The 27597-nt window shown below is 40.6% G+C and overlaps 1 protein-coding gene across 2 annotated transcripts in view; it reads right to left on the bottom strand.

Moving 5' to 3' along the window:
• DSCAM (DS cell adhesion molecule) overlaps positions 1-27597 on the bottom strand; it is a 403090-nt gene that overhangs the window by 27750 nt on the left and 347743 nt on the right. For both annotated transcript variants that reach the window (XM_058825080.1, XM_058825079.1), the window contains exons 24-29: positions 27396-27584; positions 25531-25821; positions 20488-20664; positions 13059-13089; positions 5987-6102; positions 2953-3102 (exon numbers count right to left, since the gene is read on the bottom strand). In XM_058825080.1, the coding sequence (XP_058681063.1) occupies positions 2953-3102; positions 5987-6102; positions 13059-13089; positions 20488-20664; positions 25531-25821; positions 27396-27584 (954 nt within the window). The remainder of the gene's footprint in view (positions 1-2952; positions 3103-5986; positions 6103-13058; positions 13090-20487; positions 20665-25530; positions 25822-27395; positions 27585-27597) is intronic.

The raw sequence follows: 27597 nt of genomic DNA, 5'->3' as shown, positions 1-27597 counted from the left end.
TGACATTCAAATGTTGAAGTTGTCACTCTTTGAGGTAAGAGACTTTAGCAGAAGAAATGGAAAGAAAAAGCAATACCCAGATAATGACTCCGAGCACGGGTTCTGCCTAAGCATTCCCAGTGAGAATTTGTATTCTGCTGCTTCAAAGAAACAAGGCATTTATTTACAAACAATGGTCTGATCCTTCTCCTTTTCTTTTCCCCTACAGCAGTGGAAAAAGTAGAACCTGGAGCCACTGATAATTGATCCTCCTGGTAGTGCAGCACACAGCTGCCTCACATGGACAACATCCCAATCCATGCTCAGTGTGGCACAAACCCACACTTGGGAATGTGGCACGTGGCTGTGGTGAGGCCAGGAGTGAGCCTCATTCAAAGGAGAATGTGGGAATCCATAAAATCAGAGAGCTTTGGAAAGCTGCAAAAGGCAGGCCTCAGAGACAGCAGAACTGGGATTAGAGCTAAGCAGTAGCCATGAGATTGGTCAGCAGAAAAATTATGTAAGAAGTAGAAAAGCAAGGACAAATAGAACAATGGTCTGTGTATTAACACTTGTCTAGAATAACTCCCTGAGCTTCAGAAATGTATATCTACTGAGATATTAGGAAGTTTGAAGCTTAATAATGGAGCTCTGTGCATTGTGTTTTAAGGCTTACAAGCAGGTGTTGTATTTGAAATAAGCAAGCATTGTTTAACCAAAGGTACTTATAGTGGTTGGATGGAACTACTGTCAATGTGCCTTTGCTTTGTGTGATTGGTCAAAAAACTTTTAAAGTGAGTTGTAACATTAAGTCCTAAGTCTGCTGCCTGAGATGTGAGCTGATGGCATCTTCCCATTGTCAAAACCATGTAATGAGACTGATGCTGATGGCTCAAGATGCATTCCTAGCAGTCTCATCCTGTTTGTAATTTGCACACAGCCCCCAGCTGGTGATAGAGAACATGGAGAACAGGAGAGTGCTGGTGAGAACAGCTCCTGGAACAGTGCTGGGGCTGCCTGCTCTGGAAAAGAGAACGTTTGGGGGAATGCCATCAATGTATGGAAATACCTGAGGGGCAAGAGGACAAGAGAGTACAAGAGCCAAGTTTCTGTCAGTGGTGCCCCGTGGGAAGACCAAGGGCAATGGCCACAAGGAGAAACCTGGGAGCTTCATCCTGAACAGCAGGAAAGACTTTAATGTGAGGGAGACTGAGCCCTGGCACAGGCTGCCCACACAGGAGGTGGAGTTCCCATCCCTGGGGACATTCAGAAGTCATCTGGGGCTGTTCCTGGATCTGTGTCCAGCCCTTGCTGACCCTGCTTTCAGCAGAGGGGCTGGACTGATCAGTGCCCAGATGTCACTCTGGACCTCAACCTCTGATCCTGTGACTTGGGAGGATCCTGTCAGCAATAGGAATGAGCTGGGAGAGCCTCTGGCAGCCCACAGGAGCTCAGTCCATGTCCTGATGAGCAGGACTGAGCTGTGCAGCACAGGCACAGCAATCCCAGAGCTGGCAGTGGGATGGACACACAGCTGGTGCCCTGGTTATGCCAGCTCTGCCCACAAACACACCTGGACAGAGCTGAGCTCAGCAAGGCAAAGGTTCACAGAGCAACTCTTCCATAAATCAATAAATAAGGACAAGAGAAAAACTTCAAATATGCTGTAAAGGAATATTTGTCACTCAGTGAACGTGAGTGGGCTCAGACAGGAGGGTCCAGAACCTCTGAGCCACCCAGCTGGGCTCTGCTCTCCTCTTCACAGCACAAGTGGTGGCTCTGGACAAAATCCCATCACCCAGCCTGCAGCAAAGCTGGATTAGTTCCTTAAATCCAGAGAACATTACCTGGAAGGCTTTGACCCACCCCTGTGCACTGCTGCAATCAGATCTGCACTGCTTAATAAAAGTGCTGGTGGATTTTTATTTCCTAGTAGGGCTGGACACAGATCATATTCTTACACATGAGTTAAATCCACATTTAATTTGAAGGAATTCTCACCCTGGCTGCAGAGGAATCAAGCCCAGAACTGCACAAAAAGAGGCATTAGAGAGGAAGGTGCTATAAAATTCTGAGTTATGACACAGGAACGGGGTTTTGGGGTGATGCCTCTTTCCTTATTAGAAAATCTAATCCTCAAGGAATGACCTGAAAAAATATGAAAGGGCTAAAAGAGCAGCAAGGCCAGGACTAGAACACCTCTTGTTTAAAAGATTGTGGTGGAAATGGATTTTTCAAATTATCTGCATTCTAGCAAGTTCACTAAACTCAACAAGTAAATTCTGAAACAATCAGGGGATAGAAATAATCTAAGAGATTTCAGAAACTGAACACTGCAGTGAACTACATTTTGGCAAAATTTCTAACTCATACCTAATCATTCAACTTAGTATTTTTTTTACCCATTTACATAGATATGGAACATATTCATGAGAGGAATGAGAAAAATGAATTGCATCGGTATATTAATTTATGATAGTATTTTAATCACTAGGAGAACAACTTGGCATGAATATATCTGGGAAAAGTAATTTACCATAATAACTAAAGCCAGAAATACAACTTTTTCAGAAAAAGTAATAATGAGAATTGCCTTTTTTTTAGCCTGATAGAGAAGTAAGAGGAAAGTTGCTTTTGAAATAAAATAAAGATTGATCACAGAGGAAAAAAAAAAGTGCATTACACACTAAAAGCCATTAAGGTAATTTACCCAATAAATTCTGGAAATTAAAATCTAGCATGCATTTGCTTTAATGAAGGCCAGGTATGAATTATTTCAAATTACACCTCCATTTCAGATGCATATGCAATTTCCCCCATATTGAATCACTAAGTGCAATAGTCTAAAAAATGTCCTCTGCTGACCTAAAAAGATTTCTCTCCACTCAGACAGAAAGATGAGGATGCAAATACAGGAGCAGAGCATTTATTTTGTTACAGGTTTCTCAAAAATCTATTTACTGGTGTGCTTACTTGTTCCTGGCCGGGCATCAGAGACATCCACCAGGGGCCCTGTGGCTTGTGACACCGACTGGTAATGGACAGTGTGGGTGACAGTCAGGGACTTCTGCTTGGACGTCTCTCCAAAGTCAGCATCAGTGAGCAGGACCGTGGATCTGTCATCTGTAAGTGGGGAAATGATCAGAGAATGAGCACAGAATGTTGGGTTTGACTCCATCAGAGCTTTGCAGAGTCCCCAGGCGTCCACAGCCCAGGGACACCGCGGGCAGAGCAGCTCCCTGTCACTGTCACAGTTTCTGAAAAATCCCCTCACCAGGATTTCTTCTCCTGGGAAGCTGAGAAGCCTGAGAAAAGAATGAAAACAATAATTGTCTGATTGCTTTGGAATGTGGTCTGGAGATCATTTACCATCAGGTGCATTTTTGATTGTTTCCATGTGAATTGTTTTAACTTAATGACCCATCACAGCCAGCTGTGTTGGACCCTCTGAGTCAGTCACAAGTTATTATTCATTCTTGTAAAACTTTCTGATGTATCCTTTCTCTTTCTTTAGTATAGTTTTAGTATAGCAATAAAATGAATATAATAAATATGATATGAAATAATATGATATGAAATGATATAATATAATATAATATAATATAATATAATATAATATAATATAATATAATATAATATAATATAATATAATATAATATAATATAATATATCAGCATTCTAAGAACATGGAGTCAGATTCTTATCTCTCACCTCATCCTGGGGACCCTCACAAACACCACAATTGCTGACCCTGAGTGTCTGGCATTGTCACCTCTTCATGGAGTAGAAGGACAGCTCCCTGCTCTCTGCAGGGCCCAGGGGGCTTTGAAGGGAGGGAGACTCTGGGTTTAAACTCAAATCACATATAAAACTAAAGAATAACTTTAATTTTTCACCTTAGAGATGTGCAGCTGGGGCAGACAAACATCCTCACAAAGAGCTGATTTTTGTGTCATCATTTGTGGTCCCAATTCCTTCATGGCTATCCTTTGAACACTGCCCTCTTCCCCTTCACTTTCAAAGAGCTCAGATGAGCTTTTCAACCTCATATTTCAACCTCATATGTTGTTGACGTTTTCAGCAACATATTCCCTTTATTTCTTTTTATCAGCATGATTAGCAATGTCCTCAGTGTAACTACCCCTATTATCCCAAAAGGAGGTTGTTAGGGGGTGTTGCTAACCAACCCTCTCTCCCCTTTTTCTGCAGAGACAGGGATGACCCTGACCCAGGACTGGTTTTTTATGCAGCTTCAAATAAAGGTGTGAGGTTAAGCCTGACCTTGGGAAGGAAGGAAAAGGTGAGCACTAACCTTTCCTGCTGTGTGGTTCTGCTTCTATTTCTTCCCTGTGGGGTAGGATATATTCACCAAATTTCTACACAGACCTTGATCATTGCAGTGCTATACAGCATTTGCTTCCTTTTGAATTTTTTTTTTCCAGTTGTGATCTCTGTATCATATTTTTTTGCTCCAAGGAAGAATTTGGTCCACTTGATCATGGATGGTTTAATAGCAATAAATCTTTCACTGCCTTTGTGCTTGCAGAACAACTATTTGGTGTGCTATCAGACTTTCCTTTGCATTCTTTACAGTCTTTTTTATCCATTCAGGATTGCAAGAAAAGCCTCAAGGATTTCCTGCTGGGCTGTGCTATATAGTTTTGTAATGTGTTCTAAGGAACTGGCAGCAGCAAGATTTCTGGGCATTTACTAGTCAGCAGAGGTTGATCCACTTCTTTTAAGCATTCCTGGTTTTTGTTTTGGATTTTTATTTTTTTTTAACTTGACAAGACACCATTAGGGTGAACAGTTCTGCACAATAACAGAACACACATTTTTTACCCAAAGAAGGCTATAAATAGAATAACATTAGGAATCAAATCACTCTATCTCTGGCAAAAGATGAGCTCTTATTCAGGTTGGGAATAAAGCCTCTTGGCAGCAAACTCTGTCAAACCCTGCCAAAATCCCTGCTTATTCTGGGTGGAAGCTGCCTCTCAGCAGGGCCCTGATGGCGTTGCTGCAGTTCAGGCTCTCAGAGAATTTCCACTGGAACCCCCCCTGCTCAGCAGCTGCCACTCAAAAGTTAAAGCTGTCTTTGGGATGAAGCCTGGCACAAAGGGCAGGCTTTGGGAAGCTCAAATAATGATTTTAGAAAGTCTGTAGGTCTCCTTTTCAAACCAGGAGGTGCAGAGATGCTGCTCTCAGTTTCCTGACTTTGCTCTCTGGCCACACCATCCCTGGATGCTGTTACACTGTCAGCTTCTTTTAAACAGATTTTTATCCAAAAAATGTAAAGTTAGGAGTCTAACAAGGTCAATCAGGAGTCACAGTGTGTGCTCATGCAGTCACGACATCAGGCTCCATTTCTATTCTGAGTTTCCAGATATTTTTAAATTATTTGGGAAAAAAAAAAAACCCCAACACCAAACAATTCTATTTCTCCTGACACTTCAGTTAAGTGCCAGCCCCATGAGAAATCTTGTTCTCTGTAACATCAAACAATTTAGATTTGGATTTTACATGGATACACAGAAGCTGAAAACTGATCAAAATGTTGAAATATCATGTGCTATGAACAGGTGGATATAGTATGCAACATGTAAGTTTTAAAAGTTAGCTGTAGCAAATCTTTAGCTACTATGAGTGCAGTTTCAGAATTTCATTTTCCCTTTAAGTAATGTCAGTGATCCAACTGCCTAGGCAGAGCCAAATGAGAAATCAGAATGAAAATCATAAAACTGCCAGTCCTCAATTCCATTTTCTTCAAGAAACTCTTTCCAACAGTTTCATTTTCCTAATGCCCTGCATTATTTTAGATCCTATACTGAGATTACATTTAGTGGGAAATGACTCAAAGGGGAGGGAAAATAAACCCAGTTCAGTTTTCAAATGACTTTGTAGCTCTTTTCTCTTGATGTGTGCAGTAGGGAAAGGGTGTGGAGAAAAGGAATTCCACCTAAAAGAACCTGTTACATTAACCAGGGGGAAAAAATCTCAGATTTACCAATGGTCTCCATGGTGTCTCTCTCCTCTATCAGCAGCTGGGCTCTGGGAATGTCTATGTGCATCCTCAGTGTTTGCTGCTGCTTGTTAAGTGTGTCTGATGTCCTGGTGTTCTTGCTGAAAACAAAAGAGAAGTGAGGACATTAACAGTCAGCCTAAATGAAAAGATATTTGCAAACTTCCTCATTTTCAATCTGTCCAGCTCAAAAACACCAATGTGACCATAATCAGCAGAAACCACTCATACATTTGATTTTGCCCTCTTCAGAACAATTGTATTAATTTATTGCACATGGCATGAATGCACAGTGTGGAGGGATGTGGTCTGTCCTCCATCAGCAGGAACCTGAGAATTTCACACAGTTTTCTTCAAGGGCTGTCATAATGAAATTAATAAAAACACTTTGGAAGATGGATCTTTCCTTTCCCTCCTCATTAATCTGAATAAAGCAACAAGCAGATGATCAAACAGGTTGGTGGGAAAATGATGTCTTGAGTAATTTCTAATTGTTTTTTTATCTTTTCATTATTTTTAATTAGCTAGGTTTCAAATATTAATTCCACTGATAAATGAAAAAGCAAATTAATAACTAGGCATACTATTAATAGATTGCATAAAATAAATAAAGGCTTTAGTCCCATTGATGTTCCAAAACAAAAATTGCAAGTCTTGTTTACATTTGTGGATTATGTCTAATTGATTGATGCAATAATCTAAAAAAGAACATAAACCAATTATTTTATCATCATGCAAATTGAAACAATTTCATTTTGAAGTTTGTGTACCAGAAAATGACTTCTTAAATGAGCTGTCTACCAAAAGCAAATGAAAATGGATGGTAAAACCAAGTGCCACAGTCATTTCTAGCACAGAGCTTGCACCAAAAAAACCTTCAGATTGCATTAAACAGGAACATTTTGCCCTTTTAGATGTAATTAATCTCTGGATGAAATGAAATATTTGCAAATACTCCATGCAGGGAGGCTGTGGAGAGTTGAGACAAATCAGCCAGCAGCGTGATCCAGGTGCTCAGGCTTCAAAGAGCTGAAAGATCCAAGTGGAGGCTCACTTTCTCATTTTCTAGTGTAAAATAGCTGCAGATCACTCACTTTAATTCTGCTTTGGCAGTGAATTACTGCTGTTAATGGAAGCAGCAGAGGACTGTTAAAGGGATAAGCTCAGTTCTTCTGAGAGCACAGGAGATTAATCCACGTGGGATGAACCCACATCTCCAGGAAATTTGTGTTAACTTCCTGCTGTGCCTCCACATCAGCAAGCCCTGATTACCTCAAGTTTGGACATTCTCCTAGAGACTCTTTTTGGAGGAATTTTCCAGCCATGTGGTCAGTGGTTCTGCTCCAAATCCAAGGGTTAGATCCTCAAGGCACCTGGGAGCACCTGTCTGATTTTCACCTCCAGGTTTCCTGCTGTTGTGGTCCCCAACATCATTAACACCATCTGTACATCCCAAATTTAACGTCTCTCTTCTCCTGGGTGATTAGATGGTGCTGCTCCCATGACATACACATGGATATTTGAAATACATTCAAACAGGACACAACTGGTGCCTCATTCAATCATCAAGGGAGCAAAATATCAGGATAGCCTCCCAAGGGCTTCCAGGCTTTTCTTCATATATAATCAGAGGAGAATGGTCATCACAGGTCTTACTAAAAAACATAAATTTTCAAAGATGTAGTATTGTCAAATGCAGGTAAATTCCACACTGGTGTTCTCTAAGTCTCTGCATGGAGTGGATGCCACTCAAGTTGCTGAAATGTTAAGAGAATCAGACAGTAATATTTTATCTGCATGCCAAATATGCTTGGATGCAGGTCCTTGGGAAGTTGGACTGCTCTGGATTTGCCCAAAGTTGTAGAGCAAATGCAGAGCACCTGTTCCAGTGCCTCACTGCCCTCTGAGTAAAGATTATTTTCCTAATATTTAATCTGAACCTGCCTTCTTTCAGTTTAAAGAGGGAAACTGATTTTTTTTTTAATGTCCAATTTCAATAATCCAGTAGTTACAGGACACACAGAGTCAGATACATCTGTGCAGTCCGTAACTGAGTCTGGGATATGCATCCCTGCACTCCTCTGCACCCACTGGGGAAGCAGGAGACAGAGGGATGGGATCAGAGAATGCAGATCCCAGAATGCCAGAGCTCTTCAGCAGGGTGAATGCTGTGTATTTCCATTATTAGAAAGTACTCAACCAACCCTGGAAGCATTGTTTGGACCGCAGGGAGCAGGAGCAGAGTTTTCCCCAGATTTGCAGTTTCACTGCTCACCTGACAAGAGAGAATTCCCAATCCCAACCTTGGCTGCAGGGACAGCTCCATGCAAAATAAGTGGGAGGTTTTTCAAGCCAGAACTGGAACTCAGGCCTCTCTCTATTCAGGAATATTCCCTGCTGATCTTGAGAGCTATTCCTTGGTTTGTGGGCTGCCTCTCCTCCTCCTTGCTGAGCTAATTAATTCCCCTGCATGCAGCAGTGACATGGGGTGTCCAAACACAGCACAGGCAGCTGGCAGAAGCAAGGGGGTTGTTGCTGATTAGGATGCTGTCTCATTCTGGCTCAGGGAATTTGGAATCCTTTTTTTTTTTTTTTTCAGACCACAACAGCTCAGCTTTCAAGTTATAAAATCCTAAAGTGCCAACAGCAATGAAGAGCCTCTAGGGCTTGGAAATGGGGCAAAGAAGGTTTCGCTTTTGAAGCTTCCTAAACTAAATTCAGGCAAAAATATTTTAATGGTCTGGTGGATGAGGAGTCCAATGATTAATTCTTTAAAGGGATAAAATGTATTTATCTTTATTTTTTAATATTTACAGACATAAAATCCCCAAACATAAGCATGTGTTTTTTTTTTTTTTTTTAACTTATCAGACCTTGTAAGGATATGTATATAATAGAATTAATTTCCTCTGGTTCAAAGAATCTCTGAGCTCCAAATCTTTAGGCACTGGGAGTCTGTCAGGAGACTGGGGAACAGAATCACAGAATCATGGCTTGGGTTGGAAAAGATCTTAAAGATCAGCTCATCCCAACCCGATGCCATGGGCAGGGACTTCTCCTACAATCCCAGGGTGCTCCAAGCCCTGTCCAGCCTGGCCTTGGACACTTCCAGGCATGAAGGATCCACAGCATTTCTGCACAACATGTTCCAGTGCCTCACTGCCCTCTGAGTAAAGAATTTCTTCCTAATATTTAATTAAACCTCCCCTCTTTCAGTTTAAAACCCTTGCCTGTCACGGACATATTTTATGAAAAATCCTTTTGCCGGGATCATTTTCTCCTGAGAAGCTGAGAGGCCTCAGAAATGAAATGTAAACGATGATTATCTGCTGCTGTGGAATGCAACAGGTGCATCTTTCATTGGTCTCATGGGGTTGTTTCTAATTAATGGCCAATCACAGTCAGCTGGCTTGGACTCTCTGGTCAGTCACAAGATTTTATTATCATTCCATTCCTTTCTATTCCTTGCAAGACTTCTGATGAAATCCTTTCTTCTATTCTTTTAGTATAGTTATAATATATCATTTTCTTTAATATATATCATAAAATAAATAAATCAGCCTTCTGAAACATGGAGCCAAGATTCTCATCTCCTCCCTCGTCCTGGGACCCCTGTGAACACCACCACACTTGTTCCTTTTCCTGTCACTGTCTGCCCACATTAAAAGTCCCTCTCCTTTTCCTAAGCTCCTTCCAGGAAATGAAAAATGCCTCAATGAGATCTCCTCAAAGATTTCTCAATTCTGAAGAATCCCTCAGTATTCTCATTAATTTGCTGTATTCTTTTACTCTGCTAAAGTTGCTGCTTTTGTCACTATTTAAAACAGGTATTTGGGCAGGTGTTTGGTCTGAGTGCAGCTTTTATGTTGATTCTGTGGATAAAAATGCCTTTTCCAGAGCAAGTGCATTGTACAGGGCATTTTGAGAGTCCACAGTTTGTTGTAAAAACATATGGGAAACTAAATCAGAATATTTGGGGATAAAAGATTCTTCATCTTGTGTTCAAAATTTTAAAATTCAGTGAATGGCTAAATAGATTCACAGTGAACTGTTACAAAAAGTGTGGCTGGACTGATGCTTTCACCCAAAATTAACATAAAAAAGCTGTACTTATCCAACAGCAGGGATTTTTATTTGTGAATGTGAGGTATCAACAATGAGTTGTGCAATTCCCATTAAACTGCTGACTTATCCTGCTCCACAGACATTTGACTTACACAGCCAAAGCCAGGGACTCTCAAAGCAGAGACTAAAGCTCTGTTTTTAATCCTCTTTACACATACTCCTGAAAATCTCCTCAAAGGGAAAGATACACAGAGCTCTCTCCAGGCCTCACACCTTCCTACCAAGCAGGGAATCATCTTGTCTGCCCTCTCCCCAAATACCCCCTTTCTTGATGGTTTTATCATTGCAGATTTTGGTGAAATAATAAATATAAAATATAAAAGATAAAAATATATAAATAAAATATAAAAATATATTTATATTTAAACATATATAAATATATAAAAAGATAAATATATTAAAATATAATATATAAAAATATAAATATATATAAAATATATAAAATATAAAGATATAAAGGGGCTTTATCATATGTGACTGTTGTTTTGGAGAGGGCTTATTGTCCTTTGATTATTCACATGCTACATCTTCAGGAACATCTGTTGTTTGTTGGTAGCTCAGTTTTTGGTTGAATTTATTTCACAGATTTGTCATAAATGAGAGTTCTCCATTCTGACATGTCTGTAAATATGACCCTATATCCCCCATTTCCTCTGAAGTTGTGATTTAACAGTCATTTGCCTTTGTTTAGACTTTTAGAAAAGAAATACAAAATATGCTTATGTGATAAAACCAGGATTATTTGTTAATAAATCAGATGAGAGGAACTGATTTGATGACCATGTGAGAGGAAAATCCAAATGAAATGGTGGCAGTTGAGTTACCTGGAAAAACACCTCTAAACCAAGGACTGAGAGGGGACCTGGCTGCTCCCTGAATACATCAGGCAGGGAGGACAAAAATTCCTTAATTTGGTGACCATCAGCAAAGGAAAAAGTGGGTAAAAGCAGGGCACTTCTGAGGGAAGTTGAGTGAAGTTTTCTAAGGAAAATTTCACCAAAAACCAGTCAGAGGAGCGAGGCTGTGAAATGGCCTTGCAGAAGAGGTGGCGAGGCCTGTGAAGCCAGCCAGGGCTGGGGCAGAGCGTTCCAGCTTTGCAGAGGCTCTGGGTGGCTGCCACAGGACTGAAAATCTCCATGCAGGGGTTTCAGCTGCTTCCTGCTGATTTTTTTTTAGTGTGATGCCTCAGGTTTTTGCTTTTCTATTTTTCAGGTTCTGTGCTGCTTTAGTGTGTGGGTCTGGGCTTCATATCAGGGGATGGTGAGCTCTGTGCACAGAGCAGGGAGACAAAACAATTCCTGCTCCAGCTGGGCACCAAGGACAAATGACCCAAATCTCAGCCCAGGAGCACAAACCCCGTGGGCTGGAGAGAGAAAAACAAGCAGGGTGGGACTGCAGGGCTAAAGCTGCAATGGGACAATGAACTGCAAGGTGCAAATGGAGCAGAACTGATCCCAGGGACAGAGCCCGTGCCCGGCCGTGCATTTTGGGGCCATTTTGGTTCATCTTGGGTTTATTTTGTGACCATTTTGGGTTCATCTTGGGTTCAATTTGTGACAATTTTGGGTTCATCTTGGGTTCATTTGGGACCATTTTGGTTCATCTTGGGTTCATTTTGGGACCATTTTGGTTCATCTTGGGTTTATTTTGTAACGATTTTGGGTTCATCTTGGGTTTATTTTGTGACCATTTTGGGTTCATCTTGGGTTCAATTTGTGACAATTTTGGGTTCATCTTGGGTTCATTTTGGGACCAGTTTGGTTCATCTTGGGTGCAGCCCTGGCTGGGCTCTTGTGCTGCCCAAGGTGCATCCATGGAGGCCTTTAAATAAATCCCTGCTTTATTCTTTAAACTCTGCTCTAGGTCAGCCTTTACAAGGCATCAAGGAAACAGATTTGCTGTGAGTGCTGATCTGTGCTGTCTTCTGTGGCACCAGAAACCACCAGTGCAAATGTCTCCAAAACTGCTGAACCCCACAATTTGCTGCCAGGGGCAGCCAGAGAGGGGATGACCTGGACTGCATGACCAGTCCTGTTAACATCACTGGGTTTATTCAGATATGATGGCATAGAGCTGAATTTACACCAAACCCATCTGTCACCATGTCTTTGCTGAGTTTATTCTGACAATAGTGAAATTTATCACAGGTGAGGAAGTTTGGAGTGTGTTTCGTGTGGTGAAATATCTATGACACTCTCAAATTTGTTGCTGGAATATAAAATATATTTTCTAGCAACCCCAAATTCATTTGAACTCAAAAATAATCCCTTGGCAATCCCAGTTTCAAATATATGCAGCAGTTCTAAAGTTCAATATTTTCCCTAGACAAAACAATAAACATTGAAGTTATGAAATTTCCATCTTTGAAAGAATTGTGGTGCCAGAATAGTCATTATGATGCAATTCAACAACTGAATTAGATTTCTGAATGCTGAGCTGATGGAACAGAAGTGAAAAATAATAAATGGATTTACCTGCTCTTTTATACCTTTGGGTATAGGCAGCTAACAACAGTGAATTACATAAACAGAGCTGCAAAGTTTAGAGATATTCACATCCAGAAATTTATTGCCTTTAATCAGATGATCTCTGAAGAGCAATTACTTTGATACATATTATGAAAACGTTTTTCAGAGTGGGAAAAATGCCCAAATGGACCTACATAGCTTCTATGAATTAATCTCACACAAGTTATTGGGTTTTTTTATAATTTTAGCTCCTCACACTATCCACAAAGCGTTTTCTTTCTCTCATGTCTGACCACCAGTGCATCACAGTTCTAACAGACAGACAAATGGTGTGTTTTGGAAAAGGGTTTAGGAATAAAGAGTTTACTTCTCCATTTGTCCCTCTAACAATTCTGAAATATGATGCTATAATTAACAGACATTTTTCAGTTTAAAAAATACAATAAAATTAAATTTGTTCTTACCTCATAAGCATTTCAGCCAAACTCTTTGCATCTAGAAGAAAACAGAAGAAATATCATCACAAATGAAAATCTATTTGAGAGATGCATTATTAATAAGTGATCTGAATCAGCCATGTGTAACACCACAGTTGTTTCCAGATCAATGGCAAGAATAAAAGTGTCTCAAAGTTCCTACTTCTGCTGAAATTGCATTTCTACCCCAAACAATCCTGTTTAGTTCCTCAGTAGTACCAAAGATGGTAAGAGAAATACGAGTTACCACTGGCTTAACTAGAAAAAAGCTACATAAACATTTTAGAAATAGGAACAATTTAACAAATAATGAGGATCTCAGTTCTTTCGTGCTATGGGTAGCAAATGAACAGGTGAAGGAAGAAGAAAAGGCAGGAAAACAGCTCGAGACCCTGGCAAGGGGCTCAAAGACCTTGGCACAAAGTCAAAGGCACCTGTGCCTTTGATTTTAGCCCATGGAAACAATTACCAACTTTGTCTGAAAATTTACAAATCACAAAAGTTTGAATAGAATAATAGTTAATTTGTCACACAGTAAGAAAGTAAAATTTTAGGGATTTAGAATGGAGGTTCAAGAAGCAAGATAAAAGAATCTAAGTGTGTCCTGTCCTCCTTCTTCTTCTTCTTGTCCTCCATCTTCTGCTGTGATGGTGGCACTTTTAGATTAGTTTAAAGTAAAGACACTGTCTAACATAGGTAATAAGTATTAGAAGATTATTATAAATAAAATACACGTAATTCTTAACATAAAAAACTAACACCACCCCAAAAATGAAGAGTGTGCCACAAACCGACCTGCCAAACAAACCTCAACAAGTCAGAAAAAGAATATAACAGATAAAGAAAAATAAACAACCTTAAAAACCAGAGCTGAAAAATTTTGACTTCTTATTTGACCACAGAGCTAGAAAAAAAGACTTTTTTGAAATGGCTCGAAAGCCATTTCAAACACACAAAACCTGAAAGATGAGCAGGTGTCAACCTGTCAATTCCAAACCAGATGTGAGCAAGGGAGGGCTCCAAGGAGTCAAATTAGAATCACAGACTCCCTGAGGTTGGAAAAGACCTCCAAGAGTCCCAGTTGTGCCTGATCCCCACCTTGTCCCCAGCCCAGAGCACTCGGTGCCACCTCCAGGGCACACCTGCAGGGATGGGCACTGCAAAGCTCCCTGGGCAGCCCCTGCCAAGGCCTGAGCTCCCTTTCCATGATGGAATTCCTCCTGGTGTCCAACCTGAACTTCCCCAGGCACAAACTTGCTTGGTTGCACTCAAATATGAATATTTTCCCACTAGCAATAATTCAAAATACTGCTGGGCCTTCAGAGTATGGCTACACATGAAACAGAGGAGTGTTCATTCCCACACGGATCACCCCTGCAAAATAAGACACTGCTGAAGGAAAAATATTCCTCCTGTTCTTGTCATTGCTGCTGTTATTGGCAGAGAATCCTTTGGGGCTATAATTATTTCAATACTTAGTTCAAAAGGCAGAGTTGAAGCTTGGATTTTCAGGTAGGCTTCTGTAAAACTTTATCAACATAATACACGAATTTCTGTGGTATCACCCAGCAAAAACAGGCAGCTCTGCTTTGTTCTCCTGCAGTCTGCTGCTAAACAAACTCACTCTAAATGCTGATTCCCAAGTCCTTAAGTTTATCACACAGCAACAAAGCAGCCTTTTGTGCAACCAAGTGAAGCAAATCTGAGAAGAAAGCAATTCCAAGTTCTAAGTCTTCAAACAACTCTTATATGGAAGTTTACATTTCTTCTTTTATCTGCTTCTTGTAAATCTATCAGCACCTGCCAAGACATTTACTGAATTTATCTTTGTTTTCTCCATCCTACCTTTTTTATTCCTCAATCACCTTTTAGGTCTGCAACACCTACAACAATTTCCTTACTTGTGATCCTATTAAACATCCTGCCTTTCAAATGCCAAGGATGCAGGCAGAAACAAGCCACATCTTAATACAACTCTATAGCTTGTGTTGTACTCATTTTTTAAAGGAATGGACAGAGAGCTCTTTTTATTCATTAAAAATCTCAGCAAAACCCCTTTTATCCACTTTTCTGAATTGTATTTATCTGACACAGTGCCAGCTTGCCCCTCTTAGGCTTTTTTCCTCACCTACCACTGGAGAAGCTGGAATTCCGTGCTCCCTCTAGCTCTGTTTGCTCCACTGCTTCATTTTTAACCTTCCTCCATCCCTTTCCAGCACAAAGCATGGAAGATTCATGGTGGAGGGAAGGATGGTTTATCTGGGGTGCCTCATCTAAACCAAACATTTATTTTGGGCACTCAGAATTCCTATTTTTCACCTGGGATGAGATTTTCTTTGCCATTAACACCTGGAAGTGGCAGTGCCTAATAGATGACAATATCTCTGCCATCAGTCATAAACCAAAAGACCAACACTGCTGCTCCCAAAGGAGTTTTGTTACTGACTTCCAAAAACCCAGGAAGGGACAAATTTCTTCAGAAGAATACAAAAAAGCCAAACAAACAACACAATGATAATAATGACACTGGTTGCAAGTAATGGGGTTGTTTTTAGCAAATTTTATGATGCTTTTTGCTATTCCAGCAGCACCAGGATCATGAAGACCCTGTGCACACATTCTCCCTCTGGCACACATAATCAGGGTGGTTTAATATGCAAATATTGTTTTCATTCAGCCAGCAGCTTTTTGAAGCAATTGCTGCCTCCTTAAGTGAAGTCTGTAGGTATTTGTGCAAGGAATTCACAACTCAAGAAAAGCAGAAAGAACAAAGTCGAAAATTATTACAATGTACTTCAGTTTGCTTTTAATAACTTTTTTATCAGGCTTAAATGGCAAACAATCTCTCTCAGATGTTCTCAGGTGTTGCCCAGCACACAGATGATTTCCATGCTACATCTGGAGAAAAAGTCACACAAATTCATGTACATGGCACAGACATGCTTGTTAACACACATTGATCCTTGGTTAAACAGATGCACAGGAGATTGTGCACCTTCAGTAAAAAATAATATGAGGCATCAGCAAGATCATGTAATCTGTCAAAAGCCGAATGAGGAATTACTGAAGGGAAAAAACTCAATCAGCTGACTTTAAATTTGTTAATTATCCAAGCAGGGTGAGCAGAACTGCTGGAGTTAATGATGGGCACACAGCTTGGTGTGGAATGGGACAAAAACAAAGCTGGCAGGAATATAAAGGGTTCCTCTGTATCCATCAAACCAAAATCCAGAAGCTTAAAAGTGAATGTTAAAGAATCATGGAATGGGTTTGGATGGAAGGGACCTTAAAGATCATCTCATCCCATCATCTCACCCCTGCCATGGCAGGGACATCTTCCACTGTCCCAGGCTGCTTCAAGCACCAGTGTCCAACCTGGCCTTGGGCACCCCAGGGATCCAGGGGCAGCCACAAAATCTCTGGGCACCCTATTCCAATGTTTCACCACCATCCTAGGGAAGAATTTCTACCTAATATCCCACCCAGCCCTGCCCTCTGGCACTGGGAGCCATTCCCTGTGTGCTGTCCCTGCATCCCCTGGCAATTGTCTCTCTCCAGCTTTCCTGGGGCTCCTCCAGGCCCTGCAAGGCCACCCTGAGCTCAGCCCAAAGCTTCTCCTGTGCAGGTGAGCAATGCCAGCTGTGCCAGCCTTTCCTGCCAGCAGAGCTGCTCCATCCCTCTGCCCATCCTGGAGCCTCCTCTGGGCTCTGCAGCAGCTCCAGCTCCTCCCTGCACTGGGACCCCTCTATAAAACATCATGTGTCCAAACCATCAGCTCCAGGACAAATGTCATTGCCACAAGCCAATGATCAGAGATTTTAATGTGCTTTTCCTGCATTTTTCAGAGATTTTTCCAAAGATTTTAATCTTCTTTTCCTGCTTTCCCTGTTGATCAGCTGATTGATGATACTTTCTAAGACAATCCAGCATCCCTGGCTGTGTCGTGTCACCTCCCGGTTGTGAGATGGTGAAAGCAGGGCTTGGGAAGGGGTGACAGAGGGAAGGAGATGATCTCTGCTCCAGCCAAGCATCACTTCAGTAAAAAAGCCACAGCCATCACTTTTCTTCGCTGGCACAGCCACCTTTAAAATTCTTAACACACTTTGCCCCCTGGGAAATCAGGGACAGTGATGGAGTTTTAAATTGCATCCTGCCACTCCTGAACTATCACGCCGTGCTGATCCTTTCTGCTTGTGTTAAGGTGAATTGGATTCCAAAACAAAGGGAAAACCATTCCAGGAGTAGCAGAGCTGGGTTAATGGCCAGAAGGAGCATTAAACCATCAGGCTTCCCTTTGAGAATATCTGCTGAACTCCTGAATTACAAGTGGATCAAGAATGGAGAGGCTGCTGTTCTTCAACAGAAATGGGAACTCAAACCCATTGCTCATAAGCAGGGACACAAATGTTTGCATGCAGAGCATGCTGCAAATAAATCTGCAATTCCCTCTCCTCTTTGTCAAACAGGTTCAAAAAAACCACATCTGCAGCCACAAAGCAAGAGTTACACCTGTAATTTGCACAAATTATTTAAGAAGGTCCCACTGTGGAGATTATTGTGCTGATGTAGAGTAGAGGAAATCCTGATTTAGGAAAAAAGAATATTGTGCCTCAAAGAAACCCCACCGGGTCATACAAACCAAGTGATAATGTGATTATTTCCCTTTCAAAAATTGTATAAATTTAACCACAACAAATACTAGAGTAAACCATTTATTTTTCAGTTAGGACTTCAGAAAACTTGCACACATTTGTTTTAGAAAACTTAGTAAGGAGTTCTCTGGAACAGCAATACTTATTGTCAGGAAAGCTTTTAGAACATGAAGTTTCTGCTCCAGAAGAGCAGAAAATGTCAAACATGGGATCGGTCTTCAAAAAGAATGAGCAAAAAAATTCTGAATTCCTGAAGTCCTATCAGTCTGATCTTGGCAATGCACAAAATAATAATAAAAAAGAATTGAGTGAAGCTTAATGAAATGAATTAAAAGGATAAATTAGGCCAATCAATACAGACTTGTGGTCAAGCAGCCATGTCAAACAAAGTAGATTTTTTAAAAATGAGATTGAAATTTGCTGAGAATTAATGACATTGAAAAAAGCTCTCACTGGGATATGATTAAATCACAGTAAAAGATCATTTTTATGTTTCCATAAAACAAAGTTTCAGAAACTCAAACTATTTTAACAGAAAGTAGCATGATGCAAAAATTAACACAGCAGCTATTTAAAAAGGATTTCAACATATTCAGACCACAATTTGAATTATTATTCAGTATTTTTTTTTTTGTGTGGGACATTTATCAGTAGTCTGGAGTAAATAAAATAATATCTGATAAAAGTTTGACAATGATACAAGAATTTGGTGCTAAAATATAAGCTAAAATATAAGCAAGCTGAAATTTAAGGAAAATGCCAGATCACTAAGAAAATAATCTGGATCATTAAGTCACACATCAAGAACACAAACCAGGGCTGTACAACAGGGAATGTTTTCCTGTTTCAGAGCAATCAGAGAACTGGCAAATAATCTCAATGGATAAAATGTTAAGGATGTAAATGATGGGAAAACTAGAGAGGAAAATTAAAATGTATTCATCTGTTTCATTTACCAATTAAAGCATTAAGAAATGAATTGGTTACCACCATGTGGAAAGGATATCCTTGGAGACTGAAAATGATACAAAAAAGAACTTCTGTACTGTGGAGAAGACAGGACCAGATGGGATGTGGAGCTGTAGTGTGACAAATTCAGCTAAGTGAGACACAACTTTTACAGAAATGGTACTTAAATACTGACTTCTTTTATCAAAAGTACTGATGGCATCTTTTCCATGGCCTGTGTTTAAGTGAAGCTCCAATATTTTTCTAAATTCCTCATTTCTGAGAGGAAATAGTTCTGAAAATTTTTATTTTATGCAAAAGCCACCCTGGTCAGTGATCATCATCCTTCCTCAAGGGACTGTAACTCAAGATTCTATGAATACTTGTAAATTGCCATGAAAAAATAATGTGCAGAAACGTCACTTTCTAGAGCCAAAGGGCTTGAGATGTCCTGCTCATTACTGGATGGAATTCCACAGCATTTCTAAGAAGGTAAGATAACACTTCCTTTTTCTTTACCACTTTTTTTTAAATTAAAAAACCCAAAACTGGGAAGGTAAATGGCTTATAAAGTTTTGAAGAAAAAGTGATTATACAAGCTAAAGCATCCAGATGTCCTGATTTCCAGGGCTGTGTATGAACCATAAGGTTGGTTGTCCTTCTTTATATATGAATTTGCCCATGCCCTCTGTCTTTTTTCTAACTCCAGAATATTTTACAAAGGACAAAATTAGACCCAGAAGAGAGAGAAGTAGGAAGGTCAGAAGGAAAACATAGCACTGGCCCTGGTTTTAATAGGTACCATGATCACATTTTGGTTAAAATACAAATAACTAATCAATTTGGTGGCTCCTGGAAGAGATTAGGCTTATTTTTTGCAGATGATAAAATGTTTTACTATTAATTCAGGTTCAGATTTGAAAGGATTTTCCTAAATACCTTCAGGAAATACCTTCCCAAAATACCTTTTGCCAATGCAAAAGCTACAGGGCAGCAGTGTCAGACTGCAAGGGTCAAAAACTTGGCTGTGGCTCAGCCAGGGGTTTTTGCTGGAAAAATGATAAAGCTGAATGAATTCACAGATCTAAATCTTATTCACATAACAAGCAACTGAATTTGAATAAGGATTAGAGGAAAATACAGATCAGCAACAATGAAAAGTCAGTGAACAATGAAGTGTTGTGCAAGTTCTATTATAAAAAATCATGGGGAAAATGTGATAACAAATCTGAGAATCTCTGGTTGTGTGTTCTATCCTACTAAAATCTGGCTACTTTCATTTTATAATTTGGAAATAATGGTTAGCATCTGCTGGAAAACTGAGATTCCCTCACCTTCAGAACATCTGATTTCATGCTTCCAAAAAAAATCTGGTTGTGTGTTCCATCCTACTAAATATCTGGTTGTGTGTTCTATCCTACTAAAATCTGGCTACTTTCATTTCATAATTTGGAAATAATGGTTAGCATCTGCTGGAAAGTTGAGATTCCCTTGTCTTCAGAACATCTGATTTCATCCTTCAAAATAAAAATCTACTTTAAGCTCATTGAGGGAAGCAAACAAACAACAAAAAAAGGAAAGCGAACTAATGAGAAATACCTTCCTTTCCCCCATGCAAAATAATAACAATGTATTTATTAATAATTTTTTTAGAAACTTCTGAGCAAAAGAAAAAGGAATTTCTACAGAAAACACACACACTCTGTTCTGTACTGCAGGAAAATGATCCCAGCTGGGGATTGCACACTTTAGTAATGTGCAGCTCCGCTCCTGTTTTCATGTTCTGGTAGAGAAAAGTTCCACAGACACCCCCTTACCTCGCAGCCTCTTCAGCCTCTGCTCCCTCCTCCTCCTCCTGACGATCAGCAGCATCACAAAGAGCAGCAAGACCCCCACCAAGATGCAGGAGATGGTCACCAGCATCTTCAGCCCTTCGTTGGTCCCCAGCCCTTCCTCACTCTGCACAACCGACTTGATGAGAGGAGGGATTGTACCTGCAAACAGGGGCATGGCATTAGAGGCCTCTAAACCAGGACAAAAGATTGACTTCTCAGGGAATAAAGCACTTTGTTGCTTCAGGTGCTGGCAGAACCCTCAGCTGGATTTTTCTGTTTGGGGTGGAGGCTACATTTATTTGTGTGTCTAATGGCCACAAACACATAACCAGGCTCATGGTAATGAGGGACTGACTGCACAGATTATCAGAAATCCAGAAGAATTGCATTCATTGATTAAGGAAAACCATGCCTGATACGCAGTCAAATACTATGATTAATTTTGAGTCCTATTAAATTATTAAAAAGCTGTAAGAGAGCTCAGAATTCCTCCCTATGTCTATTATTTCTTATTATGGGGAAATAGCACTGCTGTGACATTTCTGCTGGGCTATGCTGTGCAAGGAACCCATTTGACAAAGCTCATTTTGTGCCACATACATCAGATTAATCCTTTGCACAGAAACATTCTGCCATCAGTTCTGAGGGTGCAGCAGTGATAGTGATCTGAAATTCAGACAGCCAACCTGATACTAATCTGCTAAAGACTGTCTGACATTATACTCATCAGTAAAACAGGAGAGTAATGCTGGATAGAAACAATCAAATTTTGAGAGGGAAATGAGGGAAATGAATCTACCAGCTACTGGCAGGCAGCTCACTTTTTCATTCTGGGACATATTTGCATTTTGAATATACCTGGCTTCCTGGTGATATATAATACTTGAACTTTTCAATTCTTTTCTTCTTTACCTCTAAGGGACGTGAGAAGAATGCAGCACCTTCTGTGGAAGGCTGTTTAGTCATGGAAGACTTCTCACTCATTTCCTGATTACTATTAAACTGCTGAATGCAACCACAAATGAGGCTATAAAATGCAGATTTCCTTGAAATGCGTAGAAACACGTAAGTATTGTGAACTGTGATGACTTTGGATGGAAGCTATTAAATTTTAACCAGCTACTGAAACATAAAAGTGGCTACTTACTTGCTAAAAGGAAAGGAGGGTGAGAGAGAAAAACAGGCACATCCTTTTTAACATTTTAATTGCTGCATTAAGTGATATGGTTATATCTCATTATGTGCTATACAGTATCAGAATAAAAACTGAGATCTGATGCAGTACAGTGTGAGTGCCATAACCACAGTGAAAATGTAAAATCCCAAGTCCTGTTTTTTTCAGAAGAGCTATTTCAGCTGCATATAAAGAGAAGAGCAGCTCCCTAAAGGGACAAAGATAAAAAGAAAAGCTACAACCATCCAAACCTATATTAGGTACTTTGGAAAATTTGTTTTCTTATAATTGCATTTGGAATATTTTTCTAATGTTCCACTGCAGTTCTTCTCCATAATTTTCTTTCTTTTTTTTTTTCTAATTTTCTGTTTCTTGAACACACAGCAGGATATTTTCATCTTGCCCTGAGATGCACATTTTGTACTACTTTAAAGGCAAATAAAATTATTAGATGAAGAAATGGAAAGAACTTCAGGCTCCTGGAGGTAATAGTAATAACTGTCTCCACATCCTCCTAAACCCTCCTGGATACTAAAGGGCCAAAGTTTTCTCTGAATTACAGTTACAGAGACCATTAGGTTCCAGATTACCTAAAATTATGTCTTTGATTTAAATCAAACGATAAGTGGCCCTTATTTCACTTAAACCTGAAGTGTTTAGATATGTGATTATCACTATCCATACCTCTCTCTAGGCAAATGTAAACCTCATAACATTGCAAACAGGCAGTTGGAGCTTAATTAAAAAGTCATACTGCACGTTTTCACATCTCCCCTTTGTTGCTTTTCAGCAATTGCGTTAGAAATTACCAAGAATTAATCCTGGGAGAAATGGAGAAAATAACATTTCAACATTTGCTGTCATTCTAGGTGCCTGCTGGGAATAGAAGGGTCAAAGCTTTTTTCAGGACTCAGTCCCAGACAAATGAGGAGGGTTTGTTTTGTTTTCCAGGTCGGTTCACCATCACCCTTTGTTAGCCTGATTGGTGCCTCACAGAAATTGTAATCGGAATATCTCTGACCCCCTTTTCCCCTTGGCTGCAGCATCTCCCACTGCACCCTGTGAACCCAGGAGTGTGTCCTTCAGGGCAGGGAGTGCCTGGGTGGGTCAGAATCAATTAGCAGAGTTTAGAGCTGATCCGATTTAATGCCAGGGCTACCCAGGAGCTGATCCCTGAGCTGGGAAGCTCCTTTGCAGCTCTCCACAACTGCAGCTGCACAGGGCTAAAAATATCTGAAAAAAACAAGGGGCAGGCAGGTCAGCCAACCTGTAAGCTGGAAATTGTTGCTGAAATGCCCATGAACAGAGAGCAAAAAGCTGCACGTAGGTTTGTCATTAACCCTCTGACCTGATTCAGCACAGGGGGAGATGTGAAGGGGAGGATGCTGAGCCATGATATTCCTCCCACACACAGCAAAGTGACCCAAAACCACGTAACTCTGGGATTTCTGCAAACTTTACAAAGGCTTTATCTTAAAGCTCCTAAAGCTTCTAAGCTTGCTCTTAGCGTTTGGCATCCCAGAACTTTCATACGCTGCGTTATCTAATCTTCAAAGTGCTACTCTTGTATCTGCTTTATCTGAGGGGCAGCTGTGGCCCCTGCAAGCTGGAAGGGGCTAATCTCACATCACAGGGTGAATCAAAGGTAGAGGCAGGGACAGAACTCAAAGTGGGGCTGGCCAAGAAGCTTCCATCGGCATTTTTTATGCAAACAAAAATTCCCTGTCTATGGAAGCAAAAATTTCTGTATCAAATACTTGTAAGAATGATGATGATGATGATCATCATCATCATCAGTTTATAATTTCAGTTCTGAGTCAAACCTAGCAAATGTAGAAAATCTGAAAACTGAAATTTGCTTTTCCATCTCTGTTTTCCTCTCATAACCTCAGGGTCAGTATTTGAGCTCACTCTGCCTCTCTAAGGCACAATTCAGTCCTGGCAAAGCACACTTCACAAACAAAACCAGCAATATCACAAATGGGAAATTTTCTAGCTGACCAGAAGCAGTGGCCCAGGAAATTTAATGCTGCAAATATTTTTTACTGTTGCATTTTATCCCTTTTAAAGATGCTATATGGCAACATAAAAAATCAAAGGGTGTGCAGGTCACACCAGGGTAAGTATCATCACCCAATCAAAGAGCAGAGCCTGACAACATTTCACATCGGATCACTGTAAGAACAGTTTTGATTTGAGTGCTACAAATGGAAATTTAAAGCTCTAGATCTGCATTTTTATATAAATTCATTTTAAGGTATGGATTAAGACTGTTTGCCCCAATCAAATAGAAGTGATGATAATGTAACAACTGAAAGTTGGATGCTGCCTGTGGAAAGATATTGGAAAACAAAACAAAACCAGCATAGGTTAAGTAAAATGAGAAGAAATTAACTCATAATACTTGAAAGCATTATTATTGATAACAGCTACACTTTACAGTAAAACAAGTCCTTCACATGCCTGGAAAAACCTGGAACATTTGTGAAGTAATTGCTCAGATCCTGGTTTCCTGTGGGCCTCTGGAGTGCTGAAGATCTCACTCTTATTTTTCTTGACTGTCTGAAATAATATGTGGACTTGTGTGGCAGCTTACCAAAGATGATGTTTTTCCAAAGGGTGATTAATTATCTGCAAGAGCTGCCAAGTACCCAGCACAAGGCTGGTATAGCAGCAGAGGATGTGTCAGGTGCTGAGGTTTAAACCTGCCTCAGTCATATCCCACATTTCTGCCTGGGAATGACCCCTGAGCTGTACATGAGTGGTGATGTTCATGTGGAGGCCTGTTACCAACACAGAGTTACAAACAATTACCAGTTTGGTGCTGTCACAACCATCAGCTCCTGTTTGAACTCGCTCACCAGTGCTGTAGCTTAATTTAACACCACAGATCTGCCAAGTGGTTGCACAACGCAGCACAACACCCCTGGCAACACAGCAAGGTTTTACACTGGAAGTCTCCAAAAAAACTCTGGCAATTCCCACTGGAGCAATCCAGAGCTGCCATCTGGAGCCATCTGTGCTGCCTTTTTGCCAGGAATGCAGCCCTTCCCCACAATGGAGCCAACAACCCTCTCACCCAGCCTGGCAGCACCTGAGCTGCACTGAGTGACAAACTGGCATGTTTGCTCCTGTCCTTGTGTCCTGGGTTTTGCAGGGTGGGCAGTAACCCCTGGCAGAAAGGTGGGATGAAACAACAACTCCCTCCTGGTCTGTGTCCTGCTGCTGGGCATGACAGAGCCATCTGTCATGGCCATTAGTTTCACTGTCCCCTGTCTGTGAGCAGAGATGATTGCACTGCCATTGCTTTGCCCTTGGAGGATGTTATCCAGAGGCTTTCCCAGAGGACAACCTGCTTGGCTGCTCCAATGTGTCCCATAATGAGTTTTGGGCTGTGTCACAGGGAATAGCAATTAAGCCAGACACCCCCTTGAATGGCTGCAGGAACAAATTCCGTGGAAGACTAAAATTTCATGGAAAAGATGCATGAAATACTAGGAAAGGCCCCTGTAACCACTGGAACTAATGACTTTTAATGTCCTATGATTAGGTGTCTCATGGCTGATTGACTTTGGAGTTTTTCCGAGGTGAGGACAAATAAACAATTCCTCTTTTCTGCCTGACAGCCTACTGTCAAGAAATCAGGAGCTATTTTACATCTTTGAGACTTTAACCTCTCTGACAGCATGGCTGGTAGATTCAAAATGTGGTTTTTGAGGAAAAAATAGAAGGATATTTTTTAAAAATATTTTTTCCTGTTTCTGAGGAAAAAATAGATGAGCAAAAAGAAAAATCACATGTGAAACCCAAGTAAAACAGCATCTGAGGCGTAAATTAAAGGAAATACTTACTGCCATCATAATTAAGCGTGGCAAATGTGGCTTGTTTCTCTGCACAGCCAGCACTGTTGCACACCCTCATTTGCAGCTCGTACCAGGTGGCCTCCTGGAGGTCATAGAGGATGTAGGACTTGGACAGGGATGTCCTCTGGGCCGTGGTCCAGACCGTGGTGCCAAAGGGCCGGTACTCCAGGGTGAAGGAGGTGATGGGGCAGCCGCCGTCGTTCCAGCCGATCAGGTTCAGCCTCACCCGCGTGGTGTTGATGCTGGCAAAGAGCTCTTGCTCCTTGGAGAACTGTGGCTCTAGAGGCAGGGGGATATTCCAGATAAAATGCTTTAATATTGCACATAAAACCTCTCAAAATAGAAAATCTAGAGAATAATTTCTAGGGCAACCTCGATTCTAGCTTAAACTCAGTATATATATATTCAACTTCCCCCCTTCCTCCTTCTTAAATCTTTTTTCCCACTTTGTGCCAGACTCACAAACCCAGATTTTCAAATCAGTGTATGGAAAAGAAGTATCCAAACATCTATTCAAAAAATATGGTTTGTTTTGCCTTGCAGAACTTGATGCAAACTTTTCCTTTGTTTTTGACACTTTTCCAGTTCAGAGGATGCTGCTTGCACACTCCTGCAATACTGGCTTGGAGCAGAAATCAGACACTGGCTCCATTTGCTTTATACATAAATATACTCCCTGTCTTCCTTCAACACACAGATAAACAACCCCCTGAATTTTCATAAGAAGAGAAGAGCCAATTTCCTCGTGGCAATGAAATAATGAAATGGAATTGCTATAGTCTGTGACAGTGGAGACACCCTCTTACCAAATATCTGCCAACCCATCTTAGAAAAAAATTATTAGAGAAAAAATGACAGAACATTAGCCTGTGTGGGCTTCAAGTCTCACAGCCACAGCCTTTTTTGTCACAGCCATGTAAATGTTTCCAAAGCCAGAAATATTAAAATATCCAGGCCTGTTTTCTCATCAACCCAGGATCTCCAGCAGAGTGCAGGAGCTTTAGAAGGGCAAAGGCGATGGAACCATGCAGCAATCACATTTCCTGAACGTGATTCCTTTGCCCAGGGTTTTTCTCCTGGGAAGTTGAAAGGCAGCAAGAGGCCTCAGAGAAAAAGGAAAACAATTCTTATCTCATTTGCTTCTCCTGTGTTGTGCTCATGTGGAATGTGTTTGGAGCTTGTTTACCCACAGGTGATTGTTTCATTGGATTCTGCTGTGAGTTGTTTTGACTCATTGGCCAATTGGGGCCAAGCTGTGTCAAGACTGGAAAGAGTAATGAGTTTTCATTATCTTTTTAGGCTTCTGTAAGTATCTTTTCTGTATTCTTTACTATAGTATATTATTCTTTAATATAATATAGTATCATAAAGTAATAAAATAGCCTTCTGATTGGATTCTGGTGTGAGTTGTTTTGACTTACTGGCCAATCAGTGCCAAGCTGTGTCGAGAGTCTGGAAAGACTCACAAGTTTGGATTATTATCTTTTTAGCATTCAGTAAGTATCCTTTCTGTATTCTTTATTATAGTATAATCTTCTTTAATAGAAAATAGTATAATAAAGTAATAAATTAACCTTCTAATTGGTTTCTGCTGTGAGTTGTTTTGACTCATTAGCCAACTAGGGCCAAGCTGTCTCAAGACTCTAGAAAGAGTCACGAGTTTTGGTTATTATCTTTTTAGCATTCAGTAAGTATCTTTTCTGTATTCTTTAGTATAGTATAGTATTCTTTAATATAAAATAGAGTAAAAAAGTAATAAATTAGCCTTCTGAGAACATAGAGTCCTCCTCACCATCCCTTCCTTTGCTGGTGCCCTGCATGGACAGCAGAACCAACACACAGAACCAACTCACCTTTGCCGAGCGTCTTGGCCTCGATGATCTCGCTGATGCGCCCCGGCCCCACCCCGTTCTGGGCAGTCAGGGTGAACTTGTACCAGGTGCCACACTTCAGGGTTTCCAGCCTGTAGGATCTCTCACTGGGGCTGATGGGGAAGCTGCCCCACTGCTCACTGTTATCCTCTGAGTACTGCAGGATGTAACCTGGAGGGAAAGC

Source organism: Ammospiza caudacuta, chromosome 2 (genome assembly GCF_027887145.1).
Source record: "Ammospiza caudacuta isolate bAmmCau1 chromosome 2, bAmmCau1.pri, whole genome shotgun sequence".
NCBI lineage: Eukaryota > Metazoa > Chordata > Aves > Passeriformes > Passerellidae > Ammospiza > Ammospiza caudacuta.
This window is presented reverse-complemented; position numbering and strand designations above follow the sequence as displayed.